The 19,896-nt window shown below is 46.5% G+C and overlaps 1 protein-coding gene across 2 annotated transcripts in view; it reads right to left on the reverse strand.

Moving 5' to 3' along the window:
• Nucleotides 1-19,896, reverse strand: part of LOC141148220 (uncharacterized) — a 118,037-nt gene that overhangs the window by 16,595 nt on the left and 81,546 nt on the right. For both annotated transcript variants that reach the window (XM_073635463.1, XM_073635462.1), the window contains 4 exons: nt 19,216-19,504; nt 16,478-16,669; nt 11,354-11,388; nt 3,742-3,771 (listed from right to left, as the gene is read on the reverse strand). In XM_073635463.1, the coding sequence (XP_073491564.1) occupies nt 3,742-3,771; nt 11,354-11,388; nt 16,478-16,669; nt 19,216-19,504 (546 nt within the window). The remainder of the gene's footprint in view (nt 1-3,741; nt 3,772-11,353; nt 11,389-16,477; nt 16,670-19,215; nt 19,505-19,896) is intronic.

A 19,896-nucleotide genomic window follows, 5' to 3' on the forward strand; every position in this document is an offset into this window, starting at 1 on the left:
GATCTGTGAGCAGAGGAAGGAGCATCGGAGGCACCGATCGTAATAACGAAGGTAAGAGACAAACTTGGGCCTATACTGCTTCTAGATTGAGGCCTATATTGTAACAAGATTAGGAGAGTTTTGCCTGACATTAGGATTTGTCTTATGTTGTGTCTTGCAGTGCAAATGAATATCTTTAAAGATACCGACTTTATGGCAATCTTCATTGACATGTTCAGGGAGCTGCCTTGTCTGTGGCAGATAAACCACCCACATTATAAGAACTAAACAAAGAGGAAGGCAGCGCTGGATCAATTGCTGGAAATTGTGAAGCAGGTGATCCCCACGGCAGACATGACCTATTTGAAGATCCTAATTGGTGGCCTGGGGAGCACTTATCTAAGGGAGCGCAAGAAAGTCCAGGATTCGCAGAGATCCGGAGCAGCAGATGACATCTATGTCCCCAGGATGTGGTACTATGACAGGCTGCATTTTCTGGCAGGTCAGACTGAACCCAGGTCATCACTCTCCAGTCTTCCTTCCACGCTTCCTTCCCCCCATCTGAGGCCTAACCTGGGCCTTCCAGGCAGCAACATGTGGAGGAGCCCAGCTTGAGCCAGGTATAGCATTCCTCTAAATATTTCAGGTTGTCCAATCAATGATGTTAACTAGATGTTAGTTTGGAGTACTAATTTATGATTGTGATTGATGATGCAAAAAATTAAACCATGTCCCTTTTTCATACACAGGGAAGTCTCAGCCAGGAGGTGGCCGGGCTGAGCAGGCTGCCTGGTATGCAGGTCCCTCCCCTACACCCGCAAAGAGAAAGTGGCAGGAAGAGGGGTACCCTGGAGGAGGCTGCCATAGGTCTCATTTGGAAGGCTACAGAGGCCCTGAGAGGCCCCCACACTGGGGAGGAGGACTTTGCTGGCATAATTGCCTGTAAAATGTAGCAGATGGAGGAGGGCCAACAACTCATGTGTGAGTCATTACATTTGGAAGCTCTCAATAAGGGGCCAAATAACATCTGCTACCCACATTTGTGACCTCACACATGGTCCTCCTCCTCCTCCTCCTCCAGGTCCTCCTCCTCCTCCTCCAGGTCCTACTACTCCTCCTCCTCCTCCAGGTCCTACTCCTCCTCCTGCCACATCTCCAACAGCAGAGCCACAGCCAGGAAGGAAGCATGGAAGGAAGACCAGAGAGTGATGGCCCTGGGTTCAGTCTGGTCTGGCAAAAGATGCAGCCTCTTGTGGTACCACAGCCTGGGGACACAGATATCATCTGCTGCTTTCTGGACCTCTGGAACTTCTGGACCAGACTGCACTCCCTTACATATGGACTCCTCAGGCCACTAATTTTGATGTTAAAGAATTGATGTCTGCCCTGGGGTTCCAAGGCTTCGCTAATTTCTGCTGTTTCTCCAGCGTTGCCTCCCTCTTTGTTTGGTTCTGAGCCCTTAATAAAGGATTTTTGGTTTCAATTATACTCTCCTATGTGTGTTTTCCTTTAAAAAGGACAGTTTGTTTGTGAGGATTCAGGTACATTTCTAAAGTACAATGTGAAATTAGCAAGGGACACCAACACCAAACAATCTCCTTGAGATTAAATAATATAAGATATCAATGGTGTTGTGGTAACTTGACACACAAAACACACACAAAAATATTCTGGAGTAAAACTAAAAATAAAATAAAACAAAGATCAGCCTTGGAAAAAATACAAACCTAAAAAAAAAATTCTGCCTTTAAAAAAAAACAAAAAAAACCCACAGAGATATTTTTGTCAGATGTGACAAATCAAAATATATTAAGGGAATCCCGATAAATAATAAAGAAAGAAGTTTGTGAGAAGTCTATGTGAATATGAGCAGCAAAACTACTTCATTCTTCTCACATTATAAAGAAGAAGAGAGTGCGCTGTATTAAACCATTTTTAACATTGCACCGTGACAAAAGTGTTGTATCCATTGCGAACGCTAAGTTTACCAGACCGAGCTGTTCCGTCTCGGAATATCTTCTGAGCATGCGTAGCACTTTGTGCGTCGGAACAGGCCACACACTGTCGGAATTGACGCGATCGGATTTTGTTGTCGGAAAATTTTATAGCCTGCTCTCAAACTTTGTGTGTCGGAAAATCCGATGGAAAATGTCCGATGGAGCCCACACACGGTTGGAATTTCCGACAACATGCTCCGATCGGACATTTTCCATCGGAAAATCCGACCGTGTGTACGGGGCATAACAGCTAGAGTAAATAGACAAATGGAGAGTGCTATCAGGTGCATAAAGCTGATGTTAGAAATCAGATTAATGTGTATCAGAGATTATCTGTTGCTAGCTGGCTTGTGTCTTGTCTCTTGGCTCTGCATGTAGAGTAATGACTGGGTGTGGATCTGGGCTCAGTAATGTGTGCATGCCCAGGGTGACACCAAACAACCTATTTAAGGGGCATTTTGACAGTGCTGACTCATCTTCAGCAATTTTTCTGAGCTCTCTTATATGCTTCTTCATTATCAAACTGGCTTTCTCCTGACCATTCTATGGATTTAGCTCTGTACCTCTACTTATCAAGTTTAAGACCTCAGCTTCTGGATATGACTCTGGCTATGATTTGGTACTGCACAACCTGCTGCCATTGGCCTGCTCTGCAACTTAGCTACTGCTTCTGGCTCAATCCCACATCACCCTTCATGTACCTACTTCCAAGACAGTTTCTACTGCCTGCATGCCCTCAGCTCAATTCTTAAATAGGAAGAGACCTGGCCTGCATGAATTGAGCTGAGGCTGCTTTTACCACTTAGGCCAGACAAGGTGTGCGGCAGACGGGCTATCTCTTCCTATTTCCGTAGCATGCTTGGATCTAGACAGAACACTCCTCAGTCTGCACCCTTGTTGGTCAGCGGCATCTAACTCATTGGACCGCAAAAGCCTGAACAGGGACCCTTAAAAATGTATTGTGGGTTGCAACGACTGCTTGCTTGATACTTCTGCCTTCACATCCTGCTTTTTCCTCCCGGTTGGTATCACAGGTCCGAAATTTGGCAAGCAACATCCTCAGGCACCACCTGTCTCACTTTCAGGGACACATGGGCTGGAGATAGATAAGAGATTGCCCTCATCATATCAGTCTCCTGTTAGTTAAGTGACAAGTTGTTTCTGAGTTCCATCTAAATTTGTTTTTAAGTGTATGTGACCTGCATTCAACCTCTCATTGACTTAAAGTCAACTCAGCCTCCCTTTGACCTGTAGTTGACTTCCCTCTGACCACTATTTGACATTCCTCTGACCTGCAGTTGACTTGAGCTGACCCCCATTTGACCTGTAGAATAGTTGACCTCCCTTTGCCCTATATTTAACCTCCAGTTGACCTATTTTGACCTGAAGTTGACCTCTTTGTGACAAACATTTGACCTCTTTCTAAGGTGCTTTTGCATTCCTATTCATAATAACTGGAGAAAAGCTTTTTGTTTCAAACAAAAGTCCATACACGTCCTAACATTAACATCACTTACATATGTGGAAGTGTAATAATAATTAAGATATTTTGAATCTATTCATGAAAAGAATAAGCTATCCTAATATCGCGTGTTAACAGTGTACATATTTTCTTTTTACATGCAGTTTTTAAATATACATAGTATGGGGGGGGGTATCTAGTAATCATAGTCTCCTTATGCCACATGACAGGTCTTCCACAACATCACTTATCTGGATGATATATCTATGACAAAAAAGAATACATATATTTGGGGAAACTCACAGTGTTGTAGACCCAGCGTGCCATAGAGCTCTAAAAAGAGAAAGAGAGAGGTCATGAGAATTCATGGCAAGTAAACCACAGCAGGAAACCACTATGGGGGTCATTTACTATAGAGCTGCGGTGCTAATTATTGCTAATTGCCGCTAATTAGTGCTAATTTGCGGAAATTTAGCGCTAATTATTGCTAAAACTGTATTCACGATAGCGCTGGTGAGAAAATACTGACAAAATCGAATTTACTATAGTTCCCTGAAACCAAATAGCGTCCAAACCCTTACTCTGCTAAAACCTGGAGTAGTGCACATGGAAATAATGTTTAAAGCTTTATATAATTGCCTAAATGGTACTGAAATATGCAGTATATTATTTAAAGATAATCTGCTTTTAACCACTTGCTTACTGGGCACTTAAACCCCCCTCCTGCCCAGACCAATTTTCAGCTTTCAGCGTTGATGCACTTTGAATGACAATTGCGCAGTCATACAACACTGTACCTAAATTAATTTTTATCATTTTTTTCCCCACAATTAGAGCTTTCTTTTGGTGGTATTTAATCACAGCTGGGATTTTTATTTTTTGCTAAACAAACAAAAAAAGATGGAAAAAAAAAATCTTGTTTCATAGTTTGTTATAAAATTTTGCAAACAGGTAATTTTTCTCCTTCATTGATATGCGCTGAATGATAAGACAGCACTAGTGGGCACTGATAGGCGGCACTCATGGGCATGGACAGGCACAGTTAAGGCGGCACTGATAGGCACAGTTAAGGTGGCACTGATAGGCACATTTAAGGCGGCACTGATAGGCACAGATAAGGCAGCACTGATGGGGACAGATAAGGCGGTACTGATGGGCACAGATAAGACAGCACTGATGGCCACTGATGGGCGCTGATGGGTGGCACTGATAGGTGGCACTGATGGGCACTGATAGGTACCACTGATGGGGGCACTGATGGGCAGCACTGATGGGAGGCACTGATGGGCAGTGATGGGTGGCACTGATGGGCACTTATGGGCACTGGTAGGTGGCACTGATGGGCACTAATAGGTGGCACTGATGTGCAGCACTGTTGTTGTGGCACTGATTGTGGGCGCTGATGGGTGGCACTGTGGGCGCTGATGGATGGCACTGTGGGCACTGATGAGTGGTACTATGGGCACTGATGAGTGGCACTGTGGGCACTGATGGGTGGCACTGTGGGCACTGATGGGTGACACTGGTGGGCACTGGTAGGCGGCACTGCTGCCTATTGCTAGGTGTCACTGGCAGGGGGCACAGATGATCACAGTGATCGGGACTGATGTCCCTCTCACGGCCGCCAGTGATCGGCTTTTTTTTTCCTCCTCAGGCTGTCAGCGCGAGGAGAAAAAATAGCTGATTACCGGCTCTGTTTACATCACATGATCAGCTGTCATTGACTGACAGCTGATCATGTGGTAAGGGGTCGGGACCGACCCTTACTCCGATCTGTGATCAGGGGAGTCTCATAAACTCGCTGATCACCAACCCCCCCCCCCCATCAGGGGGTGTGCAGGCCGCTCGTGCACGGAACGACGTCAATAGACGTCGTCCCGGCAATGTAGGTCCGCGCTGTTGCCGTCATTTGGCAATAGCGCGGATCTGAAGAGGTTAAACTGTGTGAAAAAGTGATTTCTACACTGAAATATCTTTAAAAGTCTGAGAAGTGAAAAATTCACCGTTTTGGACAACTAGGTGCCAACACAACTGAGCATGCTCAGACCTGAAAATAGCTCACATTTTAGCTCCATTGTCTTTTTTACCCGGCGCTATAGTAAATACCATAATGAGAGCTAATTAGAGAATTTTTTGGAAGTGAAAATCTGCTCTTTTTCTCTGTCACTTTCACTTGTTACTCTCCATCTTTACCCAAACTCACACAGGTGTCTTTACAATCCACAAACAATACCATTGCTAATGCAAATTTAAAATGAGTCACAGTTTTTTGTGCTTTTAATTATTTCCAATTTTCATAATTTGAGCCCAAAAAATGTGATATGTGTACCAACATCAGAAATCAAAATGTAATTCCCAAAAATTTGAGGGTAATATTCTACTCTCACCCACAAAAAACACCAAATATCACAGAATAAATCAAAAAGAATAACTCTTGAGTAATGTAATTCCATCACCTGTATGTCCAAAGAAATGCAGTATTTATGTGTAGTTATGTGTAGGAGGTTCTCATGTGTGGTAGCTCTGTGGCTTGGAGGTTAGAACTTCTGCTTAGTATCATTGAGGGTTTGGGTTCAAATCCCAAACATGCTGCTTCATGCAGAGAAGTTGTCTTATCTCCCAGGTCCTATAACTATGTCTAAATGTAGTATTTATGTTAGGAGGGTTCTACCACCATTGTAAATCTTTTCCAGATACGCTATTTAGCCAAAATTATTGGGACGCCTGCCTTTACACACACATGAACTTTAATGGCAGCCCAGTCTTAGTCCGTAGGGTTTAAATTTGATTTGGCCCACCCTTTGCAGCTAGAACAGCTTCTGGGAAGGCTGTCCACAAGGTTTAGTGTGTTTATGGGAATGTTTGATCATTCTTTCTGAAGTGCATTTGTGAGGCCAGGCACTGATGTTGGATGAGAAGGCCTGGCTCACAGTCTCTGCTCTAATTCATCCAAAGGGTGTTCTATCAGGTTGAGGCCAGGACTCTGTGCAGGCCAGTCAAGTTTCATCACCCCAAACTTGCTCATCCATATCTTTATGAACCTTGCTTTGTGCACTGGTGTGCAGTCATGTTGGAACAGGAAGGGGCTTCCCCCAAACTGTTCCCACAAAGTTTGGAGCAAAAATGTCCAATGTCCAAAATGTCTTGGTATGCTGATGCCTTACGAGTTCCCTTAACTGGAACTAAGAGGCCAAGCCCAACCCCTGAAAAACAAGCCCACCACCAAATCATTTGGACCAGTGCACAAAGCAAGGTCCATAAAGACATGGATGAGTGATTTTGGGGTGGAGGAACTTGTCTGGCCTGGACAGAGTCCTGACCTCAACACAACAGAACGCCTTGGGGATGAATTAGAGAGGAGACTGTAGGTCAAGCCTTTCTGTCCAACATAAGAGCCTGACCTCACAAATGCACTTGGAAGAATGGTCAAACACTCCCATAGACACACTCCTAAACCTTGTGGACAGCCTTCCCAGAAGAGTTGAAGCTGTTATAGCTGCAAAGGGTGGGCCAAATGAATTTTGAACCCAATACTAATACTGGGATGCCATTACAGTTCATGTGCGTTTAAAGGCAGGCATCCCAATGCTTAGGCCAATATATTGTATATTGCTTGTGACACTGAGCATGGCTATGGACTTAGGGCTGGTTCACACCACAGAGATGCAGAGAACACATGTGATGCTGCCTGGTGATTAAGTGGGTAGCAGTTCTGTCTAGCAGCAACTGGGATGTTGGTTCAATTCACCAACATTCTAATACTTGTGTTGAAGTTTATATGTTCTCCCTGTGTGGGTTTCCCACCACAATCCAAAGAGATGCTGGCATTTTTTTGTCTCCTGTCGAAATAGGTTCTAATGTAAGAAAATTACTTTTGGACTTTAGATTGGAAGCTCATTGCAGCCAGTAGGGATGAGCCGAACACCCCCCCGTTCGGTTCGCACCAGAACATGCGAACAGGAAAAAAGTTCGCTCGAACACGCGAACACCGTTAAAGTCTATGGGACACAAACATGTATAATCAAAAGTGCTAATTTTAAAGGCTTATATGCAAGTTATTGTCATAAAAAGTGTTTGGGGACCCGGGTCCTGCCCCAGGGGACATGGATCAATGCAAAAAAAAGTTTTTTCAGGAGGAGTGATTTTAATAATGCTTAAAGTCAAACAATAAAAGTGTAATATCCCTTTAAATTTTGTACCTGGGGGGTGTCTATAGTATGCCTGTAAAGGGGCGCATGTTTCCCGTGTTTAGAACAGTCTGACAGCAAAATGACATTTCAAAGGAAAAATTCCATTTAAAACTACCCACGGCTATTGCATTGCCGACAATACACATAGAAGTTCATTGATAAAAACGGCATGGGAATTCAACACAGGGAAACCCCGAACCAAAATTAAAAAAAAAAAATGACGTGGGAGTCCCCCTAAATTCCATACCAGGCCCTTTAGGTCTGGTATGGATATTAAGGGGAACCCCGGCCAAAATTTAAAAAAAAAATGACGTGGGGTTCCCCCTAAATTCCATACCAGACCCTTCAGGTCTGGTATGGATTTTAAGGGGGAACCCCGCGCCAAAAAAAAAAAACGGCGTGGGGTCCCCCAAAAATCCATACCAGACCCTTATCCGAGCACGCAACCTGGCAGGCCACAGGAAAAGAGGGGGGACGAGAGTGCGGCCCCCCCTCCTGAACCGTACCAGACCACATGCCCTCAACATTGGGAGGGTGCTTTGGGGTAGCCCCCCAAAACACCTTGTCCCAATGTTGATGAGGACAAGGGCCTCATCCCCAGAACCCTGGCTGGTGGTTGTGGGGGTCTGCGGGCGGGGGACTTATCGGAATCTGGAAGCCCCCTTTAACAAGGGGACCCCCAGATCCCGCCCCCCCTGTGTGAAATGGTAAGGGGGTACTTACCCCTACCATTTCACTAAAAAACTGTCACCCCGTGACCCCGCCCCCCTCTGACGCACGGTGACTTGACAGGACTTTCCTGTGACGTCACTGGGAATGCCACAGGGAAGTCCCGTCATGTCCCGTGCATCAGAGGGGGCGGGGTCACCGGGTGGCCCCGCCCCCCGTTATTTAAGAACCGTCAGACAAGGAGACGCCGTCACACAGCGGGAGCCTCCCTCAATGCCAGCATGGATGCGGAGCGGCCCGGAGAAGAAAATGAAGAAGAGAAGAAGAGAAGAAGGAAGAAAAGAAGAGGATGAAGAAGAAGATGAAGAGAAGACCGGGAGCCTCCCCCCATGCCATGGGTGAGGAGCGGCCCGAGGAGAAGAAGATAGAAGACGCCGTGGAGGAGATGCTGGACGAGAACGCCGAAGGAAGAACCAGAAGAGCCAGAAGAACCAGAAGAAGATGAAGGAAGATAGAAGAAAGAAGAAGCATTTAAATAAAGGAATTGTCAAAAACTGTCTCTTGTGATTTTTAACATTTTTGACAGTTTTTTATTGAAATGGTAGGGGTAAGTACCTCCTTACCATTTCACACAGGGGGGGGGGCAGGATCTGGGGGTTCCCTTGTTAAAGGGGGCTTCCAGATTCCGATAAACCCACCGCCTGCAGACCCCCACAACCACCAGCCAGGGTTGTGGGGATGAGGCCCTTGTCCTCATCAACATGGGGACAAGGTGTTTTTGGGGGCTACCCCAAAGCACCCTCCCAATGTTGAGGGCATGTGGTCTGGTACGGTTCAGGAGGGGGCCACACTCTCGTCTCCCCCTCTTTTCCTGCGGCCTGCCTGGTTGCGTGCTCGGATAAGGGTCTGGTATGGATTTTTGGGAGGACCCCCGCGCCGTTTTTTTTTTTTTTTTTTGGCGCGGGGTTCCCCTTAAAATCCATACCAGACCTGAAGGGTCTGGTATGGAATTTAGGGGGAACCCCACGTCATTTGCTATGTGCATAAATTGCATAAAGATCACCAAAAAAATAAATATATATAAGACCTATATGTCTGACCATTTAGAAAGTATATAATAATACAGGTGCATATTATGTGCTTGTAACCCATATAAATATAAGTGTCCACAAGTGTTACATCCAGTAAGAAAAAAAACACAAAACCAAAATAAAAAATATAGTAAAAATTTAAATAATGTCCAGACTCCAAGCATTTGAATGGAAACGTCTGGAAACGTGGATTAGGACAAGAAAAGTGTACAACCTATTGGTCACGTCCCAGTTACCAGGAACTAAAGGAATATGGCTGGAGATCTACAGAGCACATACCCTAGTGGATGGGTGCTTCAGAACACAACAACCATATGCATTACCCCTGTAGGGCTGATGGGATGCGGCGAGTGGGGACCCTTGAGGGAGGTGCACTTAAGTCACCTGGATACCTTTTCTTTCACTCACGGTTAGTGTTTGGCTGAAGCCATTTATCATCACTCAACTGTGTTTACTCTTTTTATATCATAATGGCAACAGAAACTACTCAAATGACCCTAAACAAAAGTTTACATACCCCAGTTCCTAATACAGTGTATTGCCCCCTTTAACATCAATGACAGCTTGAAGTCTTTTGTGGTATTTGTGTATGAGGCTCTTTATCTTCTCAGATGATAAAGCTGCACATTCCTCTTGGCAATCCTGTAAATTCTTGGGCTGTCTTGCATGAACGGCACGTTTGAGATCTCCCCAGAGTGGCTCAATGATATTGAGATCAGGAGACTGAGATGGCCACTCCAGAACCTTCACTTTATTCTGCAGTAGCCAATGACAGGTCGACTTGGCCTTGTGTTTTGGATCATTGTCATGTTGGAATGTCCAAGTACGTCCCATGCGCAGCTTCCTGGCTGATGAATGAAAATGTTCCTCCGGTATTTTTTGATAATATACTGCATTCATCTTGCCATCCATTTTGACCAAATGTCCAGTGCCTTTGCAGCTCACACATCCCCAAAACATTAGGGGTCCACCTCCGTGTTTCACAGTACCTTTCATTGTTGGCCTTGTTGACTCCTCTCCAAATGTTGTGTTTATGGTTGTGGCCAAAAAGCTCAATTTTGGTCTCATCACTCCAAATGACTTTGTGCCAGAAGGTTTGAGGCTTGTCTCTGTGCTGTTTGGCATATTGTAATCGGGATACTTTGTGGCATTTACGTAGTAATGGTTTTCTTCTGGCGACTCGACCATGCAGCCCATTTTTCTTCAAGTGCCTCCTTTTTGTGCATCTTGGAACAGCCACACCACATGTTTTCAGAGAGTCATGTATGTCACCTGAAGTTATTTGTGGGTTTTTCTTTGCATCCCGAACAATTTTCCTGGCAGTTGTGGCTGAAATTTTAGTTGGTCTACCTGACCGTGGTTTGGTTTCAACAGAACCCCTCATTTTCCACTTCTTGATTAGAGTTTGAACACTGCGGATTGGCATTCTCAATTCCTTGGATATCTTTTTATATCCCTTTCCTGTTTTGTACAGTTCAACTACTTTTTCCCGCAGATCCTTTGACAATTATTTTGCTTTCCCCATGACTCTAAATCCAGAAACATCAGTCCAGCACTGTATGAAAGATGCAAGGGTCTGTCAGGAGTCCAGAAACTCATTGACCTTTTATACACACACACACTAATTACAAGCAAACAGATCACAGGTGAGGATGGTTACCTTTAATAGCCATTCCACCCCCCTTGGTGTCAGCTTGTGTGCATGTTATCAGGCCAAAATCACCAGGGTATGTAAACTTTTGATCAGGGTCATTTGGGTAGTTTCTGTTGTCATTATGATTTAAAATGAGTAAACACAGTTGATTGATAATAAATGGCTTCAGCCAAACTCTAACCATGAGTGAACAAAAAAGTTTTTGTGTTATCATTCATATTCTCTGAAAAATGGCCAAGAAATCATAAATTCTGCAAGGGTATGTAAACTTATGAGCACAACTGTACATGTATTCTTCATGGCTTACTTACCAGATAATCACAGTACTGGGTTTGGTTAATGAATTCTGAAAAAAATAAAATAAAATGTAAAACAGCAAGAAATTTAGGCTGGGATTGAAATTTAAACAGTCCTGTGGTCATTGTGGTCAGTGGAACTCAGGGCTATCCCTACTGCAAAGGAACCACAATGCTCAAAATGCACAGAGAAAATAAAAAGATCTGTAAGAGGGGCTTCATGGTTGGTTGAATTTGGTGCCAAGTCCCTATCCCTGCTGCAGTCCTGTTAGAACACTGTCCCTCCTGCTGACACTGAACCCTCCTCCATCTTGTGCCCTGATCCTTGCCGTAGGCCTCGACAGGACATTCTTGGCCATAGACTATTGTAACCCAAAGGAAGGAATATCCTCATAAAAAGTAGTTTTGCTGCACTTTACTGGTGGAAGACAGGAAAATATATTACAGTCATATCACAAACATTTCAAAGTCACTTGACATTACATAGTCAATCACATTTAGTGGATGGTCCACAGTAGGCACAAGTGAAAGCATGTGCAGTACCTCAGAAGCCTTCTCCCTTACAGTCTCTCCTTTGTCCAGGGTCATTAGTGCTCACAAGACTGTGCTCTCTGCAGTCGCCTCCTTGCTGGGTACATATCTCCTGGGAAACCTCCAGGGAACTCATAGGTGGCACTGATATGCACCACTGATAGGTAGCACTGACTGATGGGCACTGATTTGCAGCACTGATGGCTGGCACTGATATGCTGGCACTGATGGCTGGCACTGACTGATGGGCACTGATATGCTGGCCCTGATAGGTGGCATTTATGGGCACTGATAGGTGGCTTTATGCGCACTGATAGGTGGCACTTGTGGGCACTAATATGCTGGCTCTGATCGGTGGCATTTATGGGCACTGATAGGTGCAACTAATGGGCAGGCAGTGGCAATGAAATGATGAGAGAGACAATCCATAACAGTCAAAGTTCAAACTTTCTTGAGTATACAAGTGCTGAGACGCCCATCTTGGTACACTCTTCACTCGGCCTCAGTAAGCCAGCAGTTAGAAGGCAGCAGCGGACATCTTGTACCAAGATGTCTGCTGCCACCTTGTGACTGCTGGCTTACTGAGGCCGAGTGCAGGGTGTGCCAAGATGGGCATCGTGCTGTTCAATCCCCGACAGAGACCGGGGCTGTCACTTCCGTTAAGGAATGTGACGGCCTGGGTCACCGATTCTGACAACTGCAAGTTCGACCCACACCCCCTGCCCCCGGCCAGCTTACCTTTCGCTGCCACCAGCCCAGGACTCGCTCTCCAATGCCAGGACTCGCTCTCCGCTATGCCCACTGATTTCCGGGATCCACCTCTTTATACAAAAAGTATGGGGTCAGGCATCGGGAGCATTTACCCGAGTACAAGTACTCAGGCAAATACTCAGTATCGGCACCGGTGTAACCCTACCTAAAAGCCTTGTGCAATCTTCCCTAGCCTCCACCTCCATAAGGAGCAGACAGATTACAGCAGGATCCTCCTGAGTACAGGTTTACTTCACCCAGTCTCCTGCCCTGTCCAGGACCTATGTGTGCTGGCTACATCTGTACTGATGTTTACGTGTTTTGGCTCTCATGCCCCATTCCCCAGGGCTCCTCCCAAACTGGCCTGTAACTGGGCACTGGCTCACCCATGGCATCACTGCAAGAGGTTTTTAACTAAAAGGGCCTAGCACCTGATGATCTTAATCATGTAACCAGACACTATTCTGGTAAAGAGCCACCTGGTGGCAATGTGTCTAACTGCACCTGCCTCCAGACCATCATAGAGCATACCTCCCAACTTTCTGAGATGGGAATGAGGGACACCTATCAGCAAAAGTCTGCAGGCATAGGACACACCCATTGTCACACCCCCTTAAAGGAGAATTATAAAAAAAAAATAAGATTGGTTAAACACGCAAGTGTTTTTTTACCACTACTATTCCTTTATATTGGCTTTTGGAATCTACAAATGCAACAATTTAGAAATCAAATGAAAGTTTAGCACTGGGAAACACTTTTTGATAGATAAAAAGTGCATTTTATATTCATCTATATAGATCAGACCAAAATGAGGGACAAATGAGGAGGAAAGAGGGACAGAGGGACATTGCTCCAAATCAGAGACAGTCCCTCAAAATCAGGGACAGTTGGGAGGTATGTCATAGAGGGAATGGTTCCATCCTGTGTGGGCTCCATACAAGCATCATGAGACATGAGATATGGAAGTTTGAGGACTTGAGGTGAGAAATGGAAGATGCTACACATTCTGCAGACAGTTCTGGGCATGCTGAATTTTTGTGCATACAACTTTTTTAGAGATCACAGGATTTCCCCTGAAAATGACTTCATCTTTAGTTTTCTGGGGAGACAGCACCATTTTTGTTCAGGCATCATCCAGGGTCACAATCTACTTTCTGGACTCATATGCAGCCTCAAAGATCAGACACACAGTTCTTGGCTGTGTCTACAAATGTCTGCAGCAGATTAGACCCTGCCACAGCCTCTCACCTTTTGACTTGCTATATATTTACAATGTTGCAGTCTGATTACTGAGGGAAAGGAGACAGAAGATAAGGTTCTGCCTGCTCGCAGCAGACTGATGACATCATGACTGTTTAGAGTAAGTCACTGACAGATACTTATGGAAGGCTTTTTGAAGAGAAATGGTGGAGCTTTTCTGGAAAAATAATACTGACTATTGTGCATAGTTGCCAACTGTCCCGGATTTCCCGTGACATTCCCGGGACTTGGACTCCATTCCCGAATTTGTGGTGTCCCGGGAAATGTCCCGAAAAATCCGGTTCTCGATTTTCGAAAACCGCCGCCGCTAGAGGTCAGGACATTGTCTCCGCCGGCCGACATTTTATTGAAGTTCAGGAAGACAGCTGGGGGGGCTAGACGGAGGTTCTGCGTCGCCGCCCACCCTCCGCCCCACCATGCCTTGCCCCGCTCCGCCTCGCCCCGCCTACCCCCCCGCCCCGCTGCCAGTCTGATATGGAAAAGGGCGGGGGTTCTAGCCATGATGCTGTGGACACACTACTAGGACATCTCTGAGGTAGGGGGGGGGGGCGCGCGCACCGCTGTGGGACTCCTGATGTGAGGGGGGGGCACTGGGGACACCTGATGTGAGGGGGGCACTGGGGACACCTGATGTGAGGGGGGGCACTGGGGACACCTGATGTGAGGGGGGGCACCACTGGGGACACCTAATGTGAGGGGGGCTCCACTGGGGACACCTAATGTGAGGGGGGGCTCCACTGGGGACACCTGATGTGAGGGGGGGCTCCACTGGGGACACCTGATGTGAGGGGGAGCTCCGCTGGGGACACCTGATGTGAGGGGTTCTCCGCTTGGGACACCTGATGTGAGGGGGAGCTCCGCCGGAGACTCCTGATGTGAGGGGGGGCTCCGCCGGGGACCCCTGATGTGAGGGGGGCTCCGCCGGGAACTCCTGGTGTGAGGGGGGCTCCACTGGGGACACCTGATGTGAGGGGGAGCTCCACTTGGGACTCCTGATGTGAGGGGGAGCTCCGCTTGGGACACCTGATGTTAGGGGGGGCTCCACTGGGGACAGCTGATGTGAGGGGAGCTCCGCTGGGGACACCTGATGTGAGGGGGAGCTCCGCTGGGGACACCTGATGTGAGGGGGAGCTCTGCTTGGGACTCCTGATGTGAGGGGGAGCTCCGCTTGGGACACCTGATGTGAGGGAGAGCTCCGCCGGGGACACCTGATGTGAGGGGAGCTCCGCTGGGGACACCTGATGTGAGGGGGAGCTCCGCTGGGGACACCTGATGTGAGGGGGAGCTCTGCTTGGGACTCCTGATGTGAGGGGGATCTCCGCTTGGGACACCTGATGTGAGGGGGGCTCCACCGGGGACTTCTGATGTGAGGGGGAGCTCCACTTGGGACACCTGATGTGAGGGGGGGCTCCACTGGGGACACCTAATGTGAGGGAGAGCTCCGCCGGGACACCTGATGTGAGGGGGAGTTCCGCCGGGGACTCCTGGTGTGGGAGGGGCTCCGCCGGGGACTCCTGGTGTGAGGGGGGGCTCTGCTGGGGACTCCTGGTGTGAGGGGGGCTCCGCTGGGGACATCTGATGTAAGGGGGGGCTCCGCTGGGGGCACCTGATGCAAGGACGGACTCTGCTGGGACATCTGACGCAAGGACGGACGGCTGGTGGCAGGCGACGTGGCTAGTGACACGCTCAGGGATCCCACTGATTCTGCATTATGGTGAGTTGAATGATTTCATTTTATATTACAATGTAATAATAGAAATAATGCACTTCAATCATCCTGACACCATAACAACGATGGTGCCGGGATGGTTGAAGTGCTAACACCAGGTGTTTGGAGTATCTTTATCTGCTGATTGTTAAACTTTCTAGAATGCACATATTTTTATTGTTCTGTAGGATCTGGGGCTGCTGTCCCGTCATTTCCCTCTCCCCCCTCTTATCCCTCTCCCCTTCTAATCCCTCTCTCCCTCTAATCCCTCTCCCCCTCTAATCCCTCTCCCCTCTCTCCCTGTCCATCCCTCATTCATCTCAGACTCTAACCACACCCTCTTGAGCCACGCCCATGTAAGCCACGCCCAGTATGTCGCATAAACCACGCCCATGTTTCGCTGCGGTGCGCTTTGAGCGCCGCACTTGTATATTTTTTGCGAAGCCACACCTACAGACGAATGCCCCTAATTATTGGACGGCTCCGCCTACAGCTACAAAAGTGTCCCACATTTTTTTTTTACAATGTTGGCAACTATGATTGTGACATGGAAGGAATTTATATATGCAGACTTGTAAAGTTACTTAAAGGTGCACTTTAAGCACGTTATTTTCATGCTGTGGCTCCTCGCCGTCTTGTCCTACAGCTCCCCCCACTAGAGCCGTTTTCAGACATTGCTAGTCTTGTGCATTTTCACACAGTAAGTCCTAAAGCCAACTTTAGATGGATTTAAATTTGACCGGTTCAGCAGGGACCGGCCAAATTTCAATTCATCTTTGGGTAAGTTGGTTGTACAGAAGTCGATCTCTTCCGTGTAAGTATAAGAATGCTAAGTGCAACCAAACACCATTGATATTTCCAACTCCAAATCAGCACAGCAGGTCATTTACCATCAGACATAAGATCTCCGATCTGTTGGAGTTTTTTGTTAATTCCTTGTTGAGTCGTTTTGTCTTCGCTACTGACAAGTATCAAATCTCGGGCATATTTGGAAATATCTGGCTGGGTGTCCAGAATAAAACACTTCTCCTCATAGCCACTCTTCTCCATGTCATCAACCACGACAATGACATTCTTCCTACCTGCAGAGTTACAGTAGAAAAAAACAACGCTTCAGTTGGGTTGAAAAAGACAGTGAAATGAAATAAAATACTATTCAAAAAGTAGGTTAACATTGGGTACCCGCTCTGGTATGTGCAGCTACCTGTACAGTATGTCTAGTGGATGCCAACCAGGGTGCAGGCTGGGTTAAAAGTCCATCTAGACTACTGTCAGAGTCACAGAATGAAAATGATGTCCTGTACATCAAGCAACCCATTGCATTAAAGAGTTCTCAGCAGCCTCATGACTAAGGCCCAGGTGTGGGTGAAACTTGTTGATGGTGTAGCCAAGACAGAAATAGACTCAGGGTGTTGACATCTCTTGGATGCATGGGGTTTCTTGGTGTGTGGCTTACGGGGCATAATTTTCATTCAAAAAGTAAGTTTAACAGTTTTCCCAGTGTCAATACCATTGCTGGCTATCCTCTGGCAGCCACCATTCAGGTAAACGTGGTGTGCAATGTTCTGGTACTCAGGAACTTAAAGAGCAATTCCAAGCAGCAAGTGAAAGCATTCAGTAAACTACTTTATTCTGAGTTTTCTATATTATCCTACAGCAGCTTTATAACTTCCTCTAAATGATCTGTTTTTGGCTGATGTGTGTGATAGTGCTGGACCAAGTTAAGCTTGTTTCTGGTGGAGCTACTGTAAAGTGAACTTTCCATCAAAGAAGCAGATCCGTGGTTGAGATATCGTATGTGTAGACAGTGTTCTGTTGCTAGGCTGCTACCTTTCTGACAGTGACAAAGGCAGAACTCACCAGACAGTTAAAGTTGAACTCCATCTTTTGATGGAGTCCTTACATAGTTTGTTTGGGCTAAGCTGGCCTAAATGACGTCCCTTACTAATATGTGAGGCCACTGGATATGTGGTATAAACTGTATGTAGCTGAGGCTTTATACAGCATACTGCACCATGTTCTGGGTTTGAGCCAAGACTTCCAGCCTTATACCCGGAACACAGTAGAATCTATCACAGCGGCACTCAGTCATTCAGAGAAAGCAATGTATTCTAGCAATGAATACAAAGCTTCCTCTGATTGGCTGAGTCAGAGGTTGTGACATCATCATCCTACCTCTCTGTGCATATCATTTGAAGGACCTTTTTGAATCATTTAATGGAAACATTCATACAGCAAGTCGCCATCACGACAGGATGCACTAGGGGACATGTGTTAACTGGTTCCCAACCAGCCGCCGCAGTTATACTGCGGCAGGATGGCTCCCCTGGGCGAGCCCTCATAGCTGTACGTCGGCCCTTTAAGACACTGTAAGAGGCACGCGCGTGCGCCAGCAGCGTGTCCTAGGAGCCGATGCAAGTGCCAGGCGGGCGCGATGACCGTCGGGCACCCACGATCACTCAATCGTGGCTAAACACACGTGGGTGAACACACCAAAAAATTCCCCTCCTAGCACACATCCCTTTCCCTCCTCTACCATATCACCTTCTAGCACAAACTCCCCAAATCCCCCCTACTAGCACAAATCATCCCCCCATCCCCCCTCACAACTCAAATCCCCCTAAATCACCACTCCTAGCACACCTCCCCAAATTTCCCCTCCTAGAACAATTATTACGCCCTCCTGCCCCCCAAAATCCCCCCCCAACACAAATACCATCCCCAATCTCCTTGTGGTTTCCCCCACCTCACATGATGCCACAGTGCCCAACGAAGTCGTCCCCCCTGCCCACCCCTTGTCCCAGGCCTGACTGTCATTGATGAGTACAGCAAATGTCTTCCTCAAATTATTTATTCTTCTGGTTGAATTACTATACTTGCCTATACTGTTAAGCTATTTTCTCTATTGGTTGAATTTTCTTTATCTCTACTAGTCAAATCTTCTTAAGGCTATTTTCTCTTACAATCAAATTGGAATCAGGGAATGTTACATTCGCCCTACTAAAAGCACCAAAAAGAAACTGATATTTCACAAATATCACAAACATTACAGCAACTATTCATGACTTTTGTGCAAATGCTAAAACATTCTCACAAGACTTTTTTTATAAATAGACCCCTTAGTGTTACAATCAGCGACGGCCCATCCATTAGGGGCACCCAGGCGCCGCCCCCTCTATCCATGCCACCCCCTATATGAATAATAGGGTGCTCTATCCATGGCCTCCGCGGCCACCCCCCCTTTCAGGACGCTGGGCGCCTGAATTACAGCGGCGTTGGTGTTTTTCTGAAGCACCTGTTAAGAGCCATAGGCTCTAATAGGCTTCAAAATAGGGTGGGCTCGTGGCGCAGAGCATTGCATCATGAGCTCACCCACGTGTAACAACAGTGAATTAATATTGACTGTTGTAACACTGATCCTGAATCCGGCCAATCAGAAGCAGGCCTGAGACCTGTTTTCCGATTGGCCAAAAAGAGAAAGAGAAAAGAGTTCCAATTAACTGCCGAGGAGGCCAACTGTCCCCCCCCCCCCATAAAAAAATGACCACCGGCCGCCACTGGTTACAATCACCTTAGTTTGGGTTTTTATCTACATACCAAATACCAGGAGGGTAGCTTTACATTTTACCTTTACACAAGGATATGTGTTTGATCTCTTCATCATAAAGGGAGTCTGTCACATTGGTGATGTTAATCCGTCCTCGATTCTTCGTGTGATATAAGATGGCAAAATCACACTTCTCAACAGCTTCTCTGTATTTCGACCTGCTATTAATATTATTTGATATGATTGAGGGTAAGGTTTTCTCTACAAAACCTCTAAACATCGGGGATTCCAGGCCCTGTGTGATCCAGAGGTAATCTTCAGGGGAAGAGTAAGAGAAGATCGCAACGACTCGTCTCTGAACACAAGAGATCTGTTTGAATTAAGACAAGAGCTAATTATTCTTACTAGGCTATATTGTACATGGAACTGGAGACATTTACGTTTTCTAAAGCCGGCCATAGATGGAGCCATTTTATTTCCTGCAACCATGGGTGGGGAGAGCCCTTCCCTGCTTGGAGAATGCAGTGTTTATTGCTTGCAGCTATAATAGCTGCTAGCAATAACAGCATCTAAAACCCAGATAAATAAATTATGTGCTGCGCTATCCCCTTAATGATCTGCTGAACCTGCAGCAAAAACCTAAAAAACAAAATTGTTAACAAAAGTGATGTGCCTATAAATCTAACCTGGGGGTCCTAGTAGATGATAGGCTCAGCAATGGCATGCAATGCCAAGCTGCTGCTAATAAAGCAAACAGAATAT

This window comes from Aquarana catesbeiana, linkage group LG06 (genome assembly GCF_042186555.1).
Source record: "Aquarana catesbeiana isolate 2022-GZ linkage group LG06, ASM4218655v1, whole genome shotgun sequence".
Lineage (NCBI taxonomy): Eukaryota > Metazoa > Chordata > Amphibia > Anura > Ranidae > Aquarana > Aquarana catesbeiana.